This window comes from Mesoplodon bidens (genome assembly GCF_964165515.1).
Source record: "Mesoplodon bidens genome assembly, chromosome: 7".
Classification (NCBI taxonomy): domain Eukaryota; kingdom Metazoa; phylum Chordata; class Mammalia; order Artiodactyla; family Ziphiidae; genus Mesoplodon; species Mesoplodon bidens.
In genome coordinates, this window is record NC_138164.1 from 37,190,994 (window position 1) to 37,209,998 (window position 19,005).

At 38.4% G+C, this 19,005-nt stretch overlaps 2 protein-coding genes and 1 pseudogene across 3 annotated transcripts in view; 2 read left to right on the plus strand and 1 right to left on the minus strand.

Annotated features, from left to right (window-relative positions):
• Positions 1-19,005, minus strand: part of LOC308620761 (uncharacterized protein) — a gene marked incomplete at its 3' end in the record, with an annotated part of 448,069 nt that overhangs the window by 172,051 nt on the left and 257,013 nt on the right. The gene's annotated exons all lie outside the window — the stretch shown is intronic.
• The window catches only part of LOC308620057 (centrosomal protein of 78 kDa-like), a 220,436-nt pseudogene that overhangs the window by 55,667 nt on the left and 145,764 nt on the right, over positions 1-19,005 (plus strand). The gene's annotated exons all lie outside the window — the stretch shown is intronic.
• On the plus strand, positions 14,531-15,751 carry LOC308620058 (transcription initiation factor TFIID subunit 7-like; the record flags this gene model as incomplete). Its single annotated transcript, XM_081239397.1, has 1 exon — positions 14,531-15,751. The coding sequence occupies exon 1, from the start codon at positions 14,702-14,704 to the stop codon at positions 15,749-15,751; it is 1,050 nt and encodes a 349-aa protein (XP_081095523.1). The 5' UTR covers positions 14,531-14,701.

The window sequence follows — 19,005 nt, forward strand, 5'->3', positions numbered from 1 at the left end:
GCATGGTATAGATTCAGGAATTTTTTTTGTCTGTGTTAGATTTAAGGAAGGAGTGAATATTATTTGATACCCATAGGAAGATTAAACCTAAAGAGAATATAAATACTTTTTTCTAGGGAGATTTTTTTTCCTTTGAAAAAATGCTTCAGGGTAACACTAGAGTCTAAACTCTTTGGGGACAGTGGCTATTGGTGAGAGTATTTGGAAGTGTAGGTATAGTTAAATAATAAACTTGATTCTTGGCGTTAAGGACTCTGAAAAAGCAAGAAAAGTTACTTCTCTAAGGGCAAGATCACCTTAAGGAAGTTAATTTGAAAATGTCATTTAACAGGTGTGAGTTTTGACACACTTCAGTGAATATGTGCACCATGTTGTTTATTGACAAGGGGAAAAAGAATTACTATTCATTAACAAGACCACTTCTTACCAATCTGAAAGAACTAAGGATATTTGGAGAGTTCAGATGGTATTATAATTGATTCATCCAAGATTACTCCTAGAGTGAAATAAGTGGATTGGCATTCAGCATCTATTTGATCTATAGTCATTTCCCTTTATTCAAGGTTTCATTTTCTACTGTTTCAGTTACCCACGGTCAACCGAAGTCCAAAAATATTAAGTAGAAACTTCCAGAAATAAACAATTCATAAATTTCTGAGTAGCGTGATGAAATCTTGTATCATCCATCCACCCACCAGGATATGGACCATCCCTTTGTCTGGCGTATCTCACCCCTTAGTCACTTAGTAGCCATCTTGGTTATAGAACTGACTCTCAGTATCACAGTGCTTGTGTCCAAGTCACCCTTATTTTACTTAATAATGGCCCCAAAGCAAAAGAGGAGTGATGCTGGCAATTTGGATATGCCAAAGAGAAGCTGTAAAGTAGTGTCTTTAGGTGAAAAGGTGAAAGTTCTTGGTTTAATAAGGAAAGAAAAAATCATGTGCTGAGGTTGCTAAGATCTATGGTAAGAATGAATCTTCTGTATGTGAAATTGTGAAGAAGGAAAAATAAATTCATGCTAGTTTTGCAGTCACACCTCAAATTGCAAAAGTTATGGCCAGTGCATGATAAGTGCTTAGTTAAGATGGAAAAGGCATGAAATTTGTACAATAAGATATTTTGAGAGAGGAAGGGACACATTCACATAACTTTTATTATAGTATATTGCTATAATTTTTACATTTTATTATTAGTTATTGTTAACCTCTTACTGTGCCTATCTTATAAATTTTATCATAGGTATGTAAGTATAGGAAAAAAACACAGTATATATAGGATTCGGTGCTATCTGCTGTTTCATGCAACCACTGGAGTCTTGGAATGTATACCCTAAGGATAAGGGGGCTACTGCATTTTCTAGTATACCTTCCTAAGGCAGAGGTTAGAAGTTAAGAAAAAAAAATCCCAAACCCTCTTTCAGCTTGGGATCTTTATGTAAAAGAAATTCCACAAACTCAGTGCATTTATGTGAGACTTGGAATTTGAAAATAAGGAAAGGCAGTTATCCTGGTGCTTTAGCTTTTGTGGCCGGCAAGCATCGCTGTGGAGACATAAGTATTCATCTGTAGCATCATTCCTGTGTACTTAAGAGTGTAGTAAAAGAATTAATATTCTACTCAACCTCCAGGTTCGTGAACAAAATAAATGATTGTCATTGTTTTAGGCCACTGTTTTGGGGTGGTTTCTTATGCAGTGATAAACAATCATAATACCTATACTTATGAAAACAGTAAGGTATATTTATACATGTTAACTGCTTTGAACAATCACTTAAAGAATGAGGAACTCTATTACCTGCCATCATTGGGAGAGGAGCTGGTATCACTTTCTGGAGAGTAGCTTTTGGTACCTAACAACAATCCTACATCAGGAGTTTACCCTAAGGAAATCAAAGATGTGGGCAAAGATTTATCTACCAACATGATGTCATAAGATTGTTGATAACCAAACCCTAGAAGAAAGCTAAGAGCCTCCGAATTGGGACTGGTTTAAATAAAAACAGCTCATCGTCTGAAGGAATGCTCTATGAAGCCACTGAGAATGACAAGAGGTCTCAACCAGAGTTCATGAACGGGCTTCAGGAGTGCTACATTCAAAATATATCTGTGCGTTTTTCCTGGGAGATGATGCATAAGCTTAATCAAATTCTCTGATGTAGAAGAGTAGTTAGTGACATGGCAAAATATTTCTGATACTTTTTTAAGACAAAAGAACAGATTAGGTGTGTGTACATGCAGAGGTGGCTTTTATTTCCTTCAAGAAGTTATTCATTGTTTTCAAACATTTGCTCAATGAACATATATTTTTATATTCAGAACATGTTTAAAAAATTGACAGTCTAAGAACTTCAAATTCTTTAATGTTTCATTACTAAAGCCAGTCAAGTTTTCAATGGGGAAAAAGGGGAAAAAATTGCAAAATTCCTCTACTTTTAATATAATGGTTTAGTCAATCTTCTAAAACTGATTTCAAAGAAATTCTAAACAAATAAACAAAAAAACAAAAAACCCTCAGCACGGTCAGAGGAAAGTAGACTAAAATTCCTGACTGGTTCTAAATAGCACATCAAAGTGCAATTACATGCAACAGTTTCTCCCTCTAATGGAGGGAATTAGAACACAGTGTTCAATTTTTGTGAAAAAGTGTACCCTCCTCCTACAAAATATTCAGAATTCATGTCCCTTACATGGAAATATGGAACCAAAAAAGTTAGAAAGTAAAATTGCTTGATATTCTATTACTTAAGTAAGACTAATGATAAGGCTTTGGAATAATTTTCCTTCCTTCCATCTGCTCTCCATTCCACCCTTCTGTACACCAGCTAGGGTGATTTTTCTGGGGCAAAGCTCCCATCATATTGGATATCAAATTTTATGTTCAACTTTTCTCCATTTAACATTGTAATCAATCATTTCTCATATAATCAGGGGATTCATAACCTTGATTTTTTTGTGCGGGCTACAAAATATTCCACTGAGTGGGTTTACTGGTTAACCATTTTACAGATTTAAATTCTTTCCAACTTTTCAGTATTATCAGACAAAATAACCGTTTTTATGCATGAAGGCTTTTTCCATATTGAGAATAACATTCTTACAATAAATCCATAAAAATGAGTTTGAGATCAAAGCAAATGAACATTTTTAAGGCTCTGAGGTACCTATCTCCAGACTTCTTTCCAAAAGATTTCTGAGATTTTACACTGCCATCAGCGATGTATCACCTGGTATATAACCTCTACTGTAACTGTTGGCTTACTTCCTCACTTAGAGTGCAAGTTATTTGAAGATAGGGGGTGTATTTTATTAAGTGTTTATCCCCAGCACCTGTGCCTAGCACAACGTAGACGGTCAATAAATAATTGCTTAATAAGGAGAATCCCTGCCACACACATACATATAAGATGTACGTGTGTGAAAGACAGACTGTGTGTTTTTCTCTAACTGGATAGATGAAAACTTGTCATCTTCTTTAATGTGCAATTTTTTTGCTTATAATTAGTAATTAAATTTCTCTTTTAGATTATATTGTAAATATTCAGATTCTCTGAGGCAAATGGGCCTGGCACTACCCATTAGCTACATAACCTTGGACAAGTTCTATAACTCTAGGCCTCAACTTCCTCATCTATAAAATGGAGATAAGCTCCCATATTACAGAGCTCTTGTGAGAATTACATGAGTTAAAACACATATAAAATTAGAAGAGTGCTTGGTACATAGAATATGTGCAATTAATGCTGAATGAATGAACATGCGAATGCAAACAGTAGTGAAGGGCTTCAAATGAAACGGTCTCATCCCTCTCCCACATCCAGCACTCAAGAAGCGACCGATTCTTTATGCAGTTTTTAATTGTAAAATACGATATGTGTACTGAGAAGTGCACAGAACAAAACTGTCAATGTGACAAAGAAAAAGAGAATACTTACATAAGCACTACTCGAAGCTGAAAGTATTGATACTTGTCAGCATCGCAAAAACCCCCCATATCCTTTTCTCATCACAAGCTCCTTCCCTCTTCCCGGTTAAACACCAACCTCACTTCTTGACAGTCATTTCCTTTAACCTGCATGCATCCCTAACAAAAGAGTTTAGTTGTGTCAACATCTAACTTTATGTACAGGATCATAGTATATGAAGTCTTTTCTATCTTATTTCTTTCTCTCAACATTGGTTTAAAAAATTCATCCACATTGCTGCCTGTAGCTCTAGTTCATTCAATTTTATTGCTGGAGAGTTTTCCCACTGTACAAATACACATCATTTATTTAATTTTTGACTCTTAATGGACATTTGGTTTGTTTTCAGTTTGTGCTAATGCAAATCATGGACAGGAATCCTGCTGTACCCGTTATTCTGGTGCATTTACACAGGGCGGGGGTGAGGGCTGCTGGCTCACAGGCTATTTATATACCTTCAGTTGATGGAGAGTGCTAAATGCTTTCCAAAGTAGTTGTGTCGATTTATACTCCAGTATAAACAGGGTAGAAGATTCCCATAGTACTTCAGGTCTACAATACCTGATACTACCAGACTTTTTATTTATGTATTTGTCAATCTGATTGACATGTAGTTTCCTTGGTTTTGACTCACTTTTCACTTATTACTTCATGAAGTCGTACACTTTTCTGTGTTTACTGGCTGTATGGATTTCCTTTTTTATGAGGTTTACGTCAAATATTGTTATTTTTTATTATTTTATTATTATTATTTACTTTTGGCTGTATTGGGTCTTCGTTGCTGCGTGCAGGTTTTCTCTAGTTGCGGCGAGCGGGGGCTACTCTTCATTGCGGTGGCTTCTCTTGTTATGAAGCACAGGATCTAGGCGCGCAGGCTTCAGTAGTTGTGGCACATGGGCTCAGTAGTTGTGGCTCACGGGCTCTAGAGCACAGGCTCCGTAGTTGTGGTGCATGGGCTTCGCTGCTCCGTGGCATGTGGGATCTTCCCGGACCAGGGCTCGAACCCGTGTCCCTTGACTTGGGAGGCAGTTTCTTAACCACTGCGCCATCAGGGAGGTCCAACTATTGTTATTTTGAATTCTTCTCCATGTCCAAGTAATACTCTTACATGACTATTTTCTCACTAAATTGGAGGCGTTATCAGTTCACTTTCTAACTTACTAATAACTAAGGGTTTAGTTCCTCTACACTCTTTCCTATGTCCACACTGCTCAGTAAAGTTATGTCATCATGAGTTATTCCACTGCTCATGATCTCTTTGACTTGTAGTCATATACTTAAAAACCTACATTGTTGATCAACTAGAAGCTCTCTCAACGTCACGCTTTGTAAAATGAGGACATTCTTACCATCTTCCCTTTTTTCTACCTCCTGTCTACCTTCCAAACCCAGCTGTTACGTTGTCAAAGTTGAAATTTATATTCTGTTCTATGTGCAGTTAAGTCTTCTGTTACTTGAGAGTCAGTACGGAGTAAGGTTTAAGAGAACAGGCAGAGAGCCTAAACTCAAAGCCTCGATCCAACCTTAAATTAGGTACAGCCTGGGCAAGTTCCTTCCCTGACTTAGCTTCCTGCTCTCAAAAGTGGGAATGATATTAGCACCAACCTCATAAGGCTATTCAGAGGATTAAATGAGTTAATATATGCAAAAACACTTAGAGCCTAATATATGCTAAGTACATACTAGTACACTACATTTCAGTACATACCAAGTTAATACTAATACATACTAAGTATAGTTTACTTTAGTTATTTGTGATTACATGCAAGTTGGCAATAAAAGCTGCAAACCAAGACAGTATTGCCATTATTACAATGAAATTAATATTGCCCACTGCAGATGTACTGTGTCTCTGTGTATAGACTATACCTCGTTCCATACTGTGCCAGTGTCACTGCCCTTGTGCAGGGTGACCACATACCCCAAGCCGCCTTGGGCTGTTCCAGTTTATACCTGTTGTCCTGATGTTACAGCATTAGAATGCCTCCTTACACTATTGAAGTGTAAGGAGTTTGGACAAGTTACGGTTTGGACAACAAATTAGATAGGTGGTCATTACCCCTGTGTGTCACTGAAAACGGGGACATCTATAGTGTCAAGTTGAAGTGGATTCTTCCCTTCCTCACCAATAGTAGGTTAAAAATCAACCATAGTTCAGTGTGCTTCAGCTTTATGTCCGTATAGCCTTTTCTCCTCTGGAGTTCAAGTTCCTTCTCCTCTTCCTCTCCATCCTCCCTTCCAACAGTGCCTAACACCTAGTAAGTACGATATGCCTCAAGGTGTTTCTAAGCTCTCAATCACACAATCAATAGAAGCCTCTCCACTATAGACTAGCTGCAATCTGCACTGAATCCCCTATTACCTTCCTTCTTGGTTTATTGCCTCATTTTGCTGGATTATGTCTATAAATAGCTTAAGGTGTAGCACAGGAGGTCAATTTTTCAAATTTCTTTGGGTACAAAATATCTTCTTCAGCCTCCACTTATGACTGATAGTTTGGCTGGATACAAACCCCTAGGGTGAAAATTATGTGCCTGAAAAACTTTGGAGGTATCTTTCTAATGCCTTCCAGGATCCATGGTGCTCATGACAAGTATGATAAAGTCAGATTGTAACCTTTTTTTTTAGGTGACCAGTATTTTTCTCTCTGGAATGGATGTATCCTCTCAGTATTTTATTCTATTTTAATTTATTTTTTCAGTATTTGAAAGTTTCACAATGAAGGGTGCCTAGGTATGAGTCTATTCTTACTCATCTTGCATAACTATTTTCAATCTGAGGCCTGATGTCTACTTTCAGCTGTGGGGAATTTTGTTGCCCTTTGACAGCTTCCCTCCATTTTTTTTCTGGGTCTGGACTTTCTAATAGTAACATGTGGGATCTCCCAGATGCAGCCTCTCTAACATATTTCTATCACATTTTCCATTGTGTCTTGCTTTTTTATATACTGAGAAATTTTTTAAATTCCTACTGAATTTATTTCAGCAACCATATTTTCATTTCCAGGAGACCTCTCTTGCTTTCTGACCATTCTCCTTTTCATTAATACCCTAGTCTTATTTTATAGTTGCTAGCTCTTTTTAAACCTCTCTCAGGATGCTAATTAGGGTTTTTTCTTAAATTATTCTGTGCCCTAAATTGTCCCTGGTCCTACTAGGATATGTTTGCACTCTTTCCCCCTCTCTCATGTTGTAAGCTTTACTCAACTAACAGGCAAATGACAGTTATTTTCTATTTAAGAATGAGCGCAGAAAGCTCCCTGAAGTCAACGATTGATTGGCTTCTTATGCAGGAAGAAGCGGGGAGTAACTGTAACAGGATCTCCCCCAAAAACAGTTTTCTAGGGTGTAAAAACTCACAGTAGCTGCCCCAGTTCTCGCCAGTTTCACTGTCTTCAAAATGAAATCATCTCATTTCAGGAGGGTTAGGGCGGGGCAGGGAGTCCACTCCTCCAAACACATCCCTTCAATGAGCTCCCCTATTGGTCACACTTTTAACTAACTCCACCCTCTCTCCTACATGCGCACCTGAGCATGGGGCTACTTTTTCAGGTGGGGTCAGAATCCTCCTCAGTTGCACGTGGTCCCTGTGCATATTCTAGGTGATGCTTTTCCTCTGTTCTACTGCTTCAGTTTCACACTCTTCCACCTGTCTTCTTTCAAAACTATGTTGAAATCTCTTGATAGTTGTGTGCATATATACTTAAACACTTTGATACCATCATTGTAGTGTCTTGTCAAAACAGAGAAGAGCTAAAAGGGTTCTCAGTGCATTCTGAATCTGCTATTCTGTGGTCCCAGTGTTTAAACTTCTTGGACTTCCCCACTGTCTATTACTGCTTTTACAAATACAATCTCATGGTCTATTCGTGAAGGAAATGAATACACCACATCTAAAATAACAAGGAATGCGGGTTAGATGCTCTAGGGTCTAGTCATACTCTGCCATTTACTAATAAACCACTTACGTTCTACAAATTGTAGGTGCGCATTTATAAAACGAAAGGGAGTAACTCTACATGAACTATAGATTTCTCCTACTCTAACATTTCATAATTTTCTAAGTTCTTTTCTTAAAATTTCTCTATATTATCATTAATTTTAATTAAAAAATAAAAATCTAACTTTCTCTTTTGAAAATCAAAGAGTAGTTCCCGTAGTCCTACAATAATGGGATAATTAGTTCTGAAACCTGTCAAGTGTCATATTTCATACGAAGAGAAAATCATATTAAATAATTTTAAAAAATTAAACATGGACTTTGTAGCACAAAGACAAGGTCCCCCCCAAATGGTGTTCCTTTATTTACTAGAAATGTTCAGCTCTGCATTAAAGTTGAAATAAAATAAATATATTAATTTTGAGGTGCAAAAATTTCTTATAAAAATCAATTTTTCTTTTCTGTCCATACAAACAAAAGTATGGAATGACATTAGAGGTCAGGTTTATTTGGCAATAGAATGTAGCTTCTTGATATTTTTGATTTTAGGAAAGGAGAATATCAACATCAAAACTTTTTTCAACTTTACTTTTATTTAAAATGAGGCCATATTTTCCTCTTATAAAAAGAGAGTTCAACTAGAACTGTCTATTTTCTCATCTGTAAAACAAGAGCACTGAATCAGCTGACTGTATTCATTCAGAACTCAATTTCCTTATCTTATGATCACTAAGCTTCTCCCTAAATCTAAAATACTAAGCTTCTAAGCAAAGGAAAATATATTACTAACGACATGTTTTGATTTTAGTTTCTTAGAGTTCAAATGTCCACCATTCACCTTGGTCTAAGCTTAAGGAACCATTCAAGGGGATACAACGCAGATGGGAGGAGAAAACAGAACCCTCACACAAGCTGTGCTGTGTTGCAATCAGCCTTCCGTTTGAAAAATAATCTTCTCTATAGCTTTAAAGTGATAACTTTGTACCTGCAATGCTTCTTGTTTCAAACGGATTTTCTCTGGCTCCTCCTGAACACGTTCTGAGGAATCATCGACCTCTTCGATTTCTGATGAGGAAGGACTCTCTACTGTCACAGTCACAGGAAATTCTGATGGACCTGAGTGTCACAAGAAGAAGATAGGAAACCACAGAGTTGTTAAACTAAAGTGCAAAGAAAGAAGACAAGATTGTATAAAAGACAACACAAGCCAGATACCAAATATCCAAATATTAGAGGACATTTAACAAAAGTGATCTGAGGTATCATTATTTATAAATGTCTCTCACTGCTCTTTAGTGTAAAACAGGCAATGACTAAGTAAAAGTACAGGAACTTATTTTTGCTATGTTACTGTACAGACCTCTGTTGTACGTGGTTAGGATTAGTAATGGGAATTGCCCATATTATTTTATTAAGTTTCTTTCACAGAAGCCAAGTGAAGATCCAAGGTAAACATTTTTTCTCAGATCAACTTTATACTGCAAATGAAAAATTTATTCTTCACCATCAGACAAAAACAGTCTGGAAGAAAATGTAGTTTTTCAGAGGAAAATACATCAGTAAAGGGACTGATGAATAATCAGGAAGTCAACATATCTAAGCTGTGAATAATAGACATTAGAATTTAAAAAAATAAATCACATACACATACACAACTAAAACTGACCCATCAAAAATTTCATCTTCTCACCACCCTTAAGCCAAAACTAGGGCAACAATTCTCCCAGCAAGCTTCACTGCCACTGCAATGTTGTTCAATAGGACATTTCCAAACATTTAAAAACTGACCTGGCCACAACCCCATAAAAGTCTACAGATCATAAAGAACTGTGCTGGGATTATAAACCACGCAGAAGACAAGTCACTAGGACATCATTTTGACAACAAGCAGCAAACCCTGCAGCATAGGAAAACCCTAACAGGAGAACGAGGTCCATACCCCTCTCTCTGGGAATGCAAGGCCAGGACTGACACCCAAGATGCTCTTCTCTCAACCTCAGCAGTGGTGCCTTTCACAGAGCAACTATGCAGTCTCCCAAGACCACTGGGAAGGAGAGTCTGATACTGACAGTATTAGCTTGCCACGAGGCCATAAGCGAGGGAATGTGTGTGGTCTTGGTGAGAGAGCAGAGGTTTGGGAGATGTTGCTTTATATTGGCTTTCAGATCAGGAATTTGTACATATAGCCCGCAAACAACGTTTCTTGAAAACGTGAACATTCTTGAGTATGACAGCTCCATGTGAGGGGTCAGAAATGGCAGTCAAGTTCGTTTCACTGGGTAACAGCTGATTTGCGGACTGGAAAACAGGCTTCCTTGTTTACAGACATAACCACAAGGCTGCCAGGTGTGCGCTAAATCCACACAAATACACAGTTGCATTGGGAGAGCGACCAAACATGTTTTATATGGATTTATTTCAGAGAGGGAAATGCTTCATGTAAGGCTCTGTCAGTTTAAAAAGCAAGAAGAATGACCATCCACCTTTCCCAATTCAAGCCCTATATATCATAAATATGATAGCTACACACCACCAACTGATTACATACATCACGAGCTTTGATGAATGGAAAGCCCCTAAAAAGATAGCAACAAAACGAAGTTAGATCTTCATGTAAATACATCACCAGTTAAACCCAGTTAATACAACTATTTAGTAGTATGAACAGTATCCATACAGAATTGTGTATAAAAATAAATAAGCTCAAAACAAGGACCTGGAGGGCTCTGCTACGGAGAAAACACAACAGAATTCAGCCTACTGGCTTGGTAATCACTCTCTGAACTGCTGAGAGGCCCCTTCAGCTCCTATGTTCAGGATGGTTGAGATTTCAGTCTCACTTCTTTAAATGGTGATATTAATCGTTCTCTAATTTACCCCCCTGTGTGAGGAGGATGGACCTGCGATTAAGTGTCTCAGGAAGAAGACAGGAAACCACAGAGCTGTGAAACTCAAGTGCAAACACTGGGGATTCAACACTATAGTTTATGCAACAGCAATTCACATTACCATTTGCAAAAAAGTAGTCGGTTGTCCAGTGGGGATTAGAAACATCCATTTAACATGAGCAACTGAACAGATATTTTACACAGGAACTACTTCAAGTACTATTTAAAATCAATTCTCTTTGTTTTCTTAAGCAATTGTTAATCCCCAATTTCCTGATTACTACCAAGTAAGTCACCTGAAGATCATCTAGAGCCATCTATTTCACTTAGCAAGCCTAAAGCTATAATTCAACCATTTTATTTACTGTTCTGTGACAAAAATTACTATGAACAGCTATCCCCTGGATAAGAAATCAGGTAATGCTAGTTTGACTCACTAAATCTGATTTACTGAGTTAATAAGCCAGTTGATTTAGAATAGGTCTAATGCACATTTTTCATCCATTCTGCATTAAACTATTTCCCATGCCTAAAATGTCTTTTTTCCCATTCATACGTATCCAAATTCCTACTTCTGTGCTGTAGGGCTTCGCTCAACTACACCTGCCTTTAATCAAACTTCTCTCACATGCACAATTGGTGATCATTTTAGTCTCCTCAAGACTCCCACGGAGTTACCTCTGTTGTGACACTTGAGAAACAACTTGAAACTCCCAATTACTTTTAATTTTTCTTCCTTAGAGGGCTCATTAGGCAGAAGCCATGTGTGAGTTACCTTTTTTCCTCTACACAAAGCACCAGAGACCACCCACATAATACAAGTTCCAAAATAAAGAACTCTAAATGACTGAAAAAGACAGGGAATGCAAACAGGTTACCTGTTGCTTTTTGCACTTTCTGCAGGACACAATGGCCGGAAACCAGACACTCCAGGTGGTAGCGCTTCAGGAGGGTAACATTCTTTACCAGCAGAGTATTTCCTTCCATTACTTACAGGCTTCTTTGCGGCCAAGACTACGTTTGACAAAGCATGAAAAGAAGGAATCAAGATGCACCAAAGGTCTACAGAGCAAATGTCACACGTGCACACGTCGAAAGGAATCAAAAAGGCACTTGACAACGATGCCAAGCCCATTAAAAAGAGGATCGGTTTTGTACAAAGGTTTTCCATAAGCCAGCATTTTTAAAAAACATAAGTTCTCTACAGTAACAAGTTATTTTAACTAAAACAAAAGTATTGAGATGTGCAGAAATGCAAAAATAAAAGTTTAAAAAAAATCCCAAAGTATGATACATTTTATGTATCATGCAGAAACACTCAAGTTTCCTGAATCTTAGAACACCTTTGGCATTTCTGAATCTCAAGGACACAGAAACACAGATACACCCATGACTTCTGCCAAACAGAATCTTCAGAAGTAGACCAAAAGTTAAATTTAAGATGAATTTTTCTATGGAAAAACAATACAAGTTATAAGGCTGCAAGTTGCTGGGGGGTAGGTGAGTCAATTTTACCCTCCTATAAGCCTGTCAACCTTCACTGCTCCTTTGATTTCATATAGAAAACACACAAAAAAACAAATGAAACCCACTGGATGAAAGAGTGAAATGTGGAGACTTACCCTATATTTCAGTAGTAAAGAGGCAAGTATCTTTATAGGAAACATTTGGTTGCAAAAACTAGACCTACGTGTTAATATTTTACTTAGAACAAGCCATATATTAAAATTCACATTTAAATATTTAATTTGAATTTACTGAAAACAAACATCATAGGTTAAAATGGTTATATTTATCCTTCAAAGCTACTATATTTTATGTTATTTTATTTATTTATTTTAATAGATCTTGATTGGAGTATAATTGCTTCACAATTCTGTGTTAGTTTCTGTTACACAACAAAGCGAATCAGCCATATGCATACACATGTCCCCATATCCCACCCTCTTGAGCCTCCCTCCCACCCTCCCTATCCCACCCCTCTAGGTCATCGCAAAGCACCAAGCTGATCTCCCTGTGCTATGCTGCTGCTTTCTACTATATTTTAGCAGCATTAGGATGCAGGGTAAAATGGAGTGTATTCGGTAATATAGGACAAATATTTCATAGAGTGTAGCTTATTGATAATCACCACACGATCCTCTGTGATTTACATGCCTCTTAAAAATATATAGGAGGGCTTCCCTGGTGGCGCAGTGGTTGAGAGTCCACCTGCCGATGCAGGGGACACGGGTTCGTGCCCCGGTCCAGGAAGATCCCACATGCTGCGGAGAAACTGGGCCCGTGAGCCATGGCCGCTGAGCCTGTGCTCCGCAACGGGAGAGGCCACAAAAGTGAGAGGCCCGCGTACCACACACGCACACACACACACAAATATATATATGTATTAAAATTTTTTAAAATTACACTTTTCTTGTTAGGAGATTAAAAAATTTCTAATAAAAGTTCCCATCTTTTATTAGGCATACATAAGTACAATATAAATGTGACACAATTCACACCATTATTTCACCCCTATACTCCCCTGGATCTAGGTATATACCCAGATACTGATTTGGCTTACCTCTATGTCTCCAAATAACTGAGGCAAATACAAAAAAAAAAGCCCAAGAAATAAAATTACTCTTAAAAGAGCTCAATGAGCTTGTATACTGCAGTTACATTTCCACTTTGTTTAATCATGCTAACTAAAAAAAAATGTTTAACTGTTCTCATTCCGTGATGCCCTATTATTCTGTACTAATTTTACAGAATTCCAAATATGTTGTACATATACATGTTTTATTTATATATCCTTCCATTTCTAATATCATAGCAAAAGTCAATGTAGCTATTTTAAGAATGCTTTACATAGGATATAAATTTTTAATAATAATATCTAATTAGTGTGATATCACAAATCTTAACTTCTTTGAATGTACTATTTGATTATTAAAATATCACTCTCTTTAGCGGAGGGGGTAGCGGAGGCGCGCGGGAGAATCCATGTCCTTCTTAGAACCGTTTCCTCTAAATACTTTTAAACCAACAGCTCTTGGCGAAAGTCTTCATCCCTTTAAGGCTAAGTTCTCGCGAGACGACAAGACGCCGGATAGCTTAATCGCACGTTGTGCCTGCGCGCGCTGGGGCAGCTCGCACTTCCGCCCGAGGCGTGTTGCGACTCACAGCAGCTGCCGGTCTCGCGTGGTGACGCAGCTGTTTTTTCTCGGCTAGGTCTGCTGTAACGGACGGAGGCCGCCTGAGCTGCGGAGTTGCAGAATCTGGCGTTCGGAGCTGCGGTTCTTGGCGAGATTTCGCGTTGCCCGTCCTCAGCCGTTTCACCGATAATCAGCGGATCGCTTTGCCAAGTGCCGGGAAGAACAAAGGAATTCGGAAGGAGACTCTCGGCTCCCGGCCGCCTTTCTCTGAGTGGCTTCGTTTCCCGCTCGCGCCTGTCCGGAGAAACTGGACTTATAACCGTCACTGGGTTGTAAGTACCCGAGGCGAAGAGAGCTCACTACGCCCCGCTTTTTGCGTATCTTTGTTCCGGGAGAGTTTGTGGATTGGGAGTATCTGCTGAGCCTTACTTTCTGTGCCGAAAATCATTCCGTAGGAGCCGCCATTTGCTTTCCCTGCGTTGTCCTGCAGCGGCAGGACAACCTCTATCTAGAGGTTGGAACTTGGCATTGCAGCTAACAGATTTAAATGGACCTGAGTAAGGCAATGCGTCATTAACGACTGGTATTGTCACAGCATATTTAGAAAGACTTGGAACTTAATTCCGAATAGACGCTTAGTTGCTCTTCTACCTAGAACTCTTTGTAATTAAAGACGTCAATTTATAAAGAACTGGTCTTTCTGTTGAAATAGCTGAAATTTTTTAGTGCAACAAGTGGTTATTAGAGAAAAACTGAGTCACAAAGAAGTAAAGATGAGTAAGAGCAAAGATGATGCTCCTCACGAAGTAGAGAGCCAGTTTATCTTACGCCTACCTCCGGAGTATGCCTCTACTGTGAGGCGGGCGATACAGTCTGGTCATGTCAACCTGAAGGACAGACTGACAATTGAGTTACACCCTGATGGGCGTCATGGAATTGTCAGAGTGGACCAGGTCCCATTGGCGTCAAAATTGGTAGATCTGCCATGTGTTATGGAAAGTTTGAAAACCATTGATAAAAAAACCTTTTACAAGACAGCTGATATCTCTCAGATGCTTGTCTGTACAGCTGATGGTGATCTCTATCCTCCTGTTGAGGAACCAGTTGCCACTGCTGATCCCAAAGCAAGCAAGAAAAAGGATAAGGACAAAGAGAAAAAGTTTATATGGAACCATGGAATTACTCTGCCTCTAAAAAATGTCAGAAAGAGAAGGTTCCGTAAGACAGCAAAGAAGAAATATATTGAGTCTCCAGATGTGGAAAAAGAAGTAAAGCGGTTGCTGAGCACAGATGCTGAAGCTGTCAGTACCCGTTGGGAAATAATTGCTGAAGATGAAACAAAAGAAGCAGAAAGTCAAGGCCTTGATATCTCTTCCCCAGGAATGTCTGGCCACAGGCAGGGCCATGACTCATTAGAACATGATGAGCTTCGGGAGATATTCAATGACCTCAGCAGCAGCAGTGAAGATGAAGATGAGACACAGCATCAAGATGAAGAAGATATAAACATCATTGACACTGAGGAAGATCTGGAAAGGCAGCTACAGCACAAGCTAAATGAGTCAGATGAACACCACCAAGAAAACGAGGGAACTAATCAGCTGGTTATGGGAATTCAGAAACAGATTGATAACATGAAAGGCAAGCTCCAAGAGACCCAGGACAGGGCAAAGCGACAGGAGGATCTCATCATGAAAGTGGAGAACCTGGCTCTCAAGAACAGATTTCAGGCTGTGCTGGATGAACTGAAACAAAAGGAAGACCGAGAAAAGGAGCAGCTCAGCTCTTTGCAAGAAGAGCTAGAATCACTCCTAGAGAAGTGAGGAGAGTTTTGATACTTAATTTCATTCCTGACAGTGGTCAGCCTTGAAAGAAAAACTTTGTTTTCATCACCTGGACTAGACAGTAAAACTTTGCAGTAGTTCCCAGTTTCCTCCACTGCCTTCTATTGGATTTGTTTTATAATTGTGAATTTCTATCTCATTTGTTTTTTGGAACCACTTCGGTGGGTGTTTGTCCTGTAGTAAGTAGGAATGTATAGACAGATAAATGTAGGGAAGTTGTAGGATTAGTGGAGTGAACAGTTCAGTTTGGTAATTAATCACAGCTTCACTGCAGGACTTTGCTGCTGTTTCTCCGTTTACCAGAAGCTGCCATTGCTACTCTGTGATGCCATCTGAGATAAATTAGTAGATTCTAGTTTGGTGGCAGTGAAGTTTGTTTACATACGTTTTCCCATGCTGTAGCTATTTCCCAGTTATTCAAAGCAGTTTTCCACATTTTGCATTGCAAATCATTTCATAAAGTTGTTTTAACAATAAATAAAAGCAAGTAATTTTCACCTTAAAAAAAATAAAATATCACTCTTGAAATAACAATTGGCAGACGATCATAAGCTTTTTTTTGACTTCATAAACACTCTTAACAACTTATTTAATACACTATTGTCCAAGCAAGTTGATTAATAGAGAATCAAAAACATACAACTTGAAGTAGAAAAAAAAAAGCTGTATTTATGAAGATGTTTACAATAGTTTATTTGAGGTTATTTCCAATTTTTCACCAATTTAAAAAATTGACCTACTCAATGAAACCTTGTGAATGCAATGTTAAAAAGTATAACTATGAATCACAGAATTTAAATTTAGTATGAAAAGATAAGAATGGCAAATTATATTGAAGCTATGTGGAATTATGTTTATAGACAGCAGGAAGAGAAAATTAAAATGTAAATATTGCTTGATAGATAATGGGATTAGAGGTGGTCTTTTAAATTTTTCATTTTTATGCTAATACCTTTATAAAACCCAAAAATCTTCAAACAACACATTTTTTAAAAATTGTGGTAAACGACACAAAACAGAAAATTTATAATTTTAACCATTTTAAAGTGGACCGTTCATTGATATGAAGTCAACAAATTTTTAAAACTTTCAGAGGGCACCTGAATAAAAGATGTGTTGTCCACTGGTGATTTTAATGTATCTAGTATATAACTAAAGTCACCACAAAACCCTTTCTGGGAAATTGGCAGATCATAAACATAAAAAATTTATTTTGCTTTTTATTAAACCTTATTGTTTTGCTGTTTCAATATTCAAATTTACTCACAAGAAAGAGTCAGTTTCATATTAGATTTGGTTTCACAAATGCTGCTCCTGCTATTCATTCTTATCACCAAAAAAAAAAAGACTATTTGTGACTAACGATAATATGTTACAGAAAATAAAAAGTTAAAAGGTTTTCAATCTGCATATCTGGGAACCTAAATTAAAGCATCACACAACATTTTCAAAAACAGAAAAGCCATTTGATTTGACTAAAATCTTAGTTTTAAGATGGCAGAAAGTACCTTGATAATTTTCTTTTAAGAAAGAAAGAAAACCAAGCCATTAAAGAGAAATTCTTCCAAGAGAACTGAAACATGCTATATACCTCTGACTTGGCACTCCTTCTATCTGGAGAACTTGTTTGGTAACTGTTTTCATCACAGAATGATCTAAAGTAAAATGAATTGAAATTAGACTAATTATTTTCCAATGAGTGGCTATTTCCATTTAAAACCAAAAGCCAACTAATTATTGCTTTTCCCAGACATTTAAATATGAAATCTACATTATATAATTATACACTTATTTCCCCCTTTGTGTATTCTAATTTCTTCCTCAGAAACCTAAGATGCCATCTTGCAGACTGCCCACAGTGGCTACTATTTTGGCAGCAGCAAAGGTCAACTTGAAACATTTTGCATCTGAAGTGGCTTTGGATACCTTTGGATACAAAGTACAGTCTGAGCACCGTCCAGACGCTTAGATACCTAAAGAGCATCTAAGATATCAAACCAGGACATCCAAGATAACAAACCAAGTCCTGATATTCCCTCAAAAGCTGCTCCTCCCATCAGCTCCCTTCTTCTAAGTGATACTACCCAGTTGCACACATAATCATCAACGACTTGTCTCCTTGTTACTATTTCCTTCATACCTCATCTATCTGCAGGTCTTGAGAGCTACACCCTCAAAACACAACCTGAATTCAACCACTTTTCATTTGCTGCAAACTTCCAACCTAACCTAGGCCATAAACATCTCTTATTTGGAGCACTGTGATAGTCTCCTAACTGGTCTCCCTGTTCCTCTTTTTTTTTTTTTTTTTTTGCTGTACACGGGCCTCTCACTGTTGTGGCCTCTCTCGTTGCGGAGCACAGGCTCCGGACGCGCAGGCTCAGCGGCCATGGCTCATGGGCCCAGTCGCTCCGCGGCATGTGGGATCTTCCCGGACCGGGGCACGAACCCGCGTCCCCTGCATCGGCAGGCGGATTCTCAACCACTGCGGCACCAGGGAAGCCCCCTGTTCCTCTTCTTTATCCTCCCAAGTCCCTTCTCTATACCAGGTCACCTTATTCAGATACGATTTGGATCATGCCTTTTTCCAGTTCAAACCCCTCTACTCATTTAGAATAATCCACATCTTTACTCTGGCCTTCAAGACTTTACAAGAGCAGACCCCTGGCTAGCTCCTTGACCTCATGTCATACCACACTCTTCTTCACTCAGTACTCTGCCCAGATTGGCCTCCTTGCTTTTCCTTAAATACTCCACCCACCTACATGCCTACATACTCATTGCCTCCTTGTCCTGGAATGTGCTTACTCCACATCTTCCATGGCTTGCTCCTCTCTTCATTCAGGTCTCCGTTCAAATGCCACTTCTCCAGTGAAGCTGTCCCCTAACAAACCTATCCAATGGAGTCCTACCTGCTCTCCCTCACTCTCCTTACATTAAGATAGTTTTGCACTTCCTACTCTCTAAAATTATATGACTTATCTGTTTACTCATTTCTATCTGATGTCCTTCACTAGAATGTAAGTTCCATGAGGGCAAGACTTTTGTCTGTCTGGTTCACTGCTTTATCCCTAGTCCCTAAACCCGTATCTGGCACACAGAAGATGATTACAAAATTACTTGTGAATCTGACAAATGAATAAAGTACTCCTGGCAAGAATTCAGAGGCTGCACAGGAAAGAAAGAATGCTCTTGGTGGAAGCAGGCTTAGTATCTAGGTTCACCTCTATTCA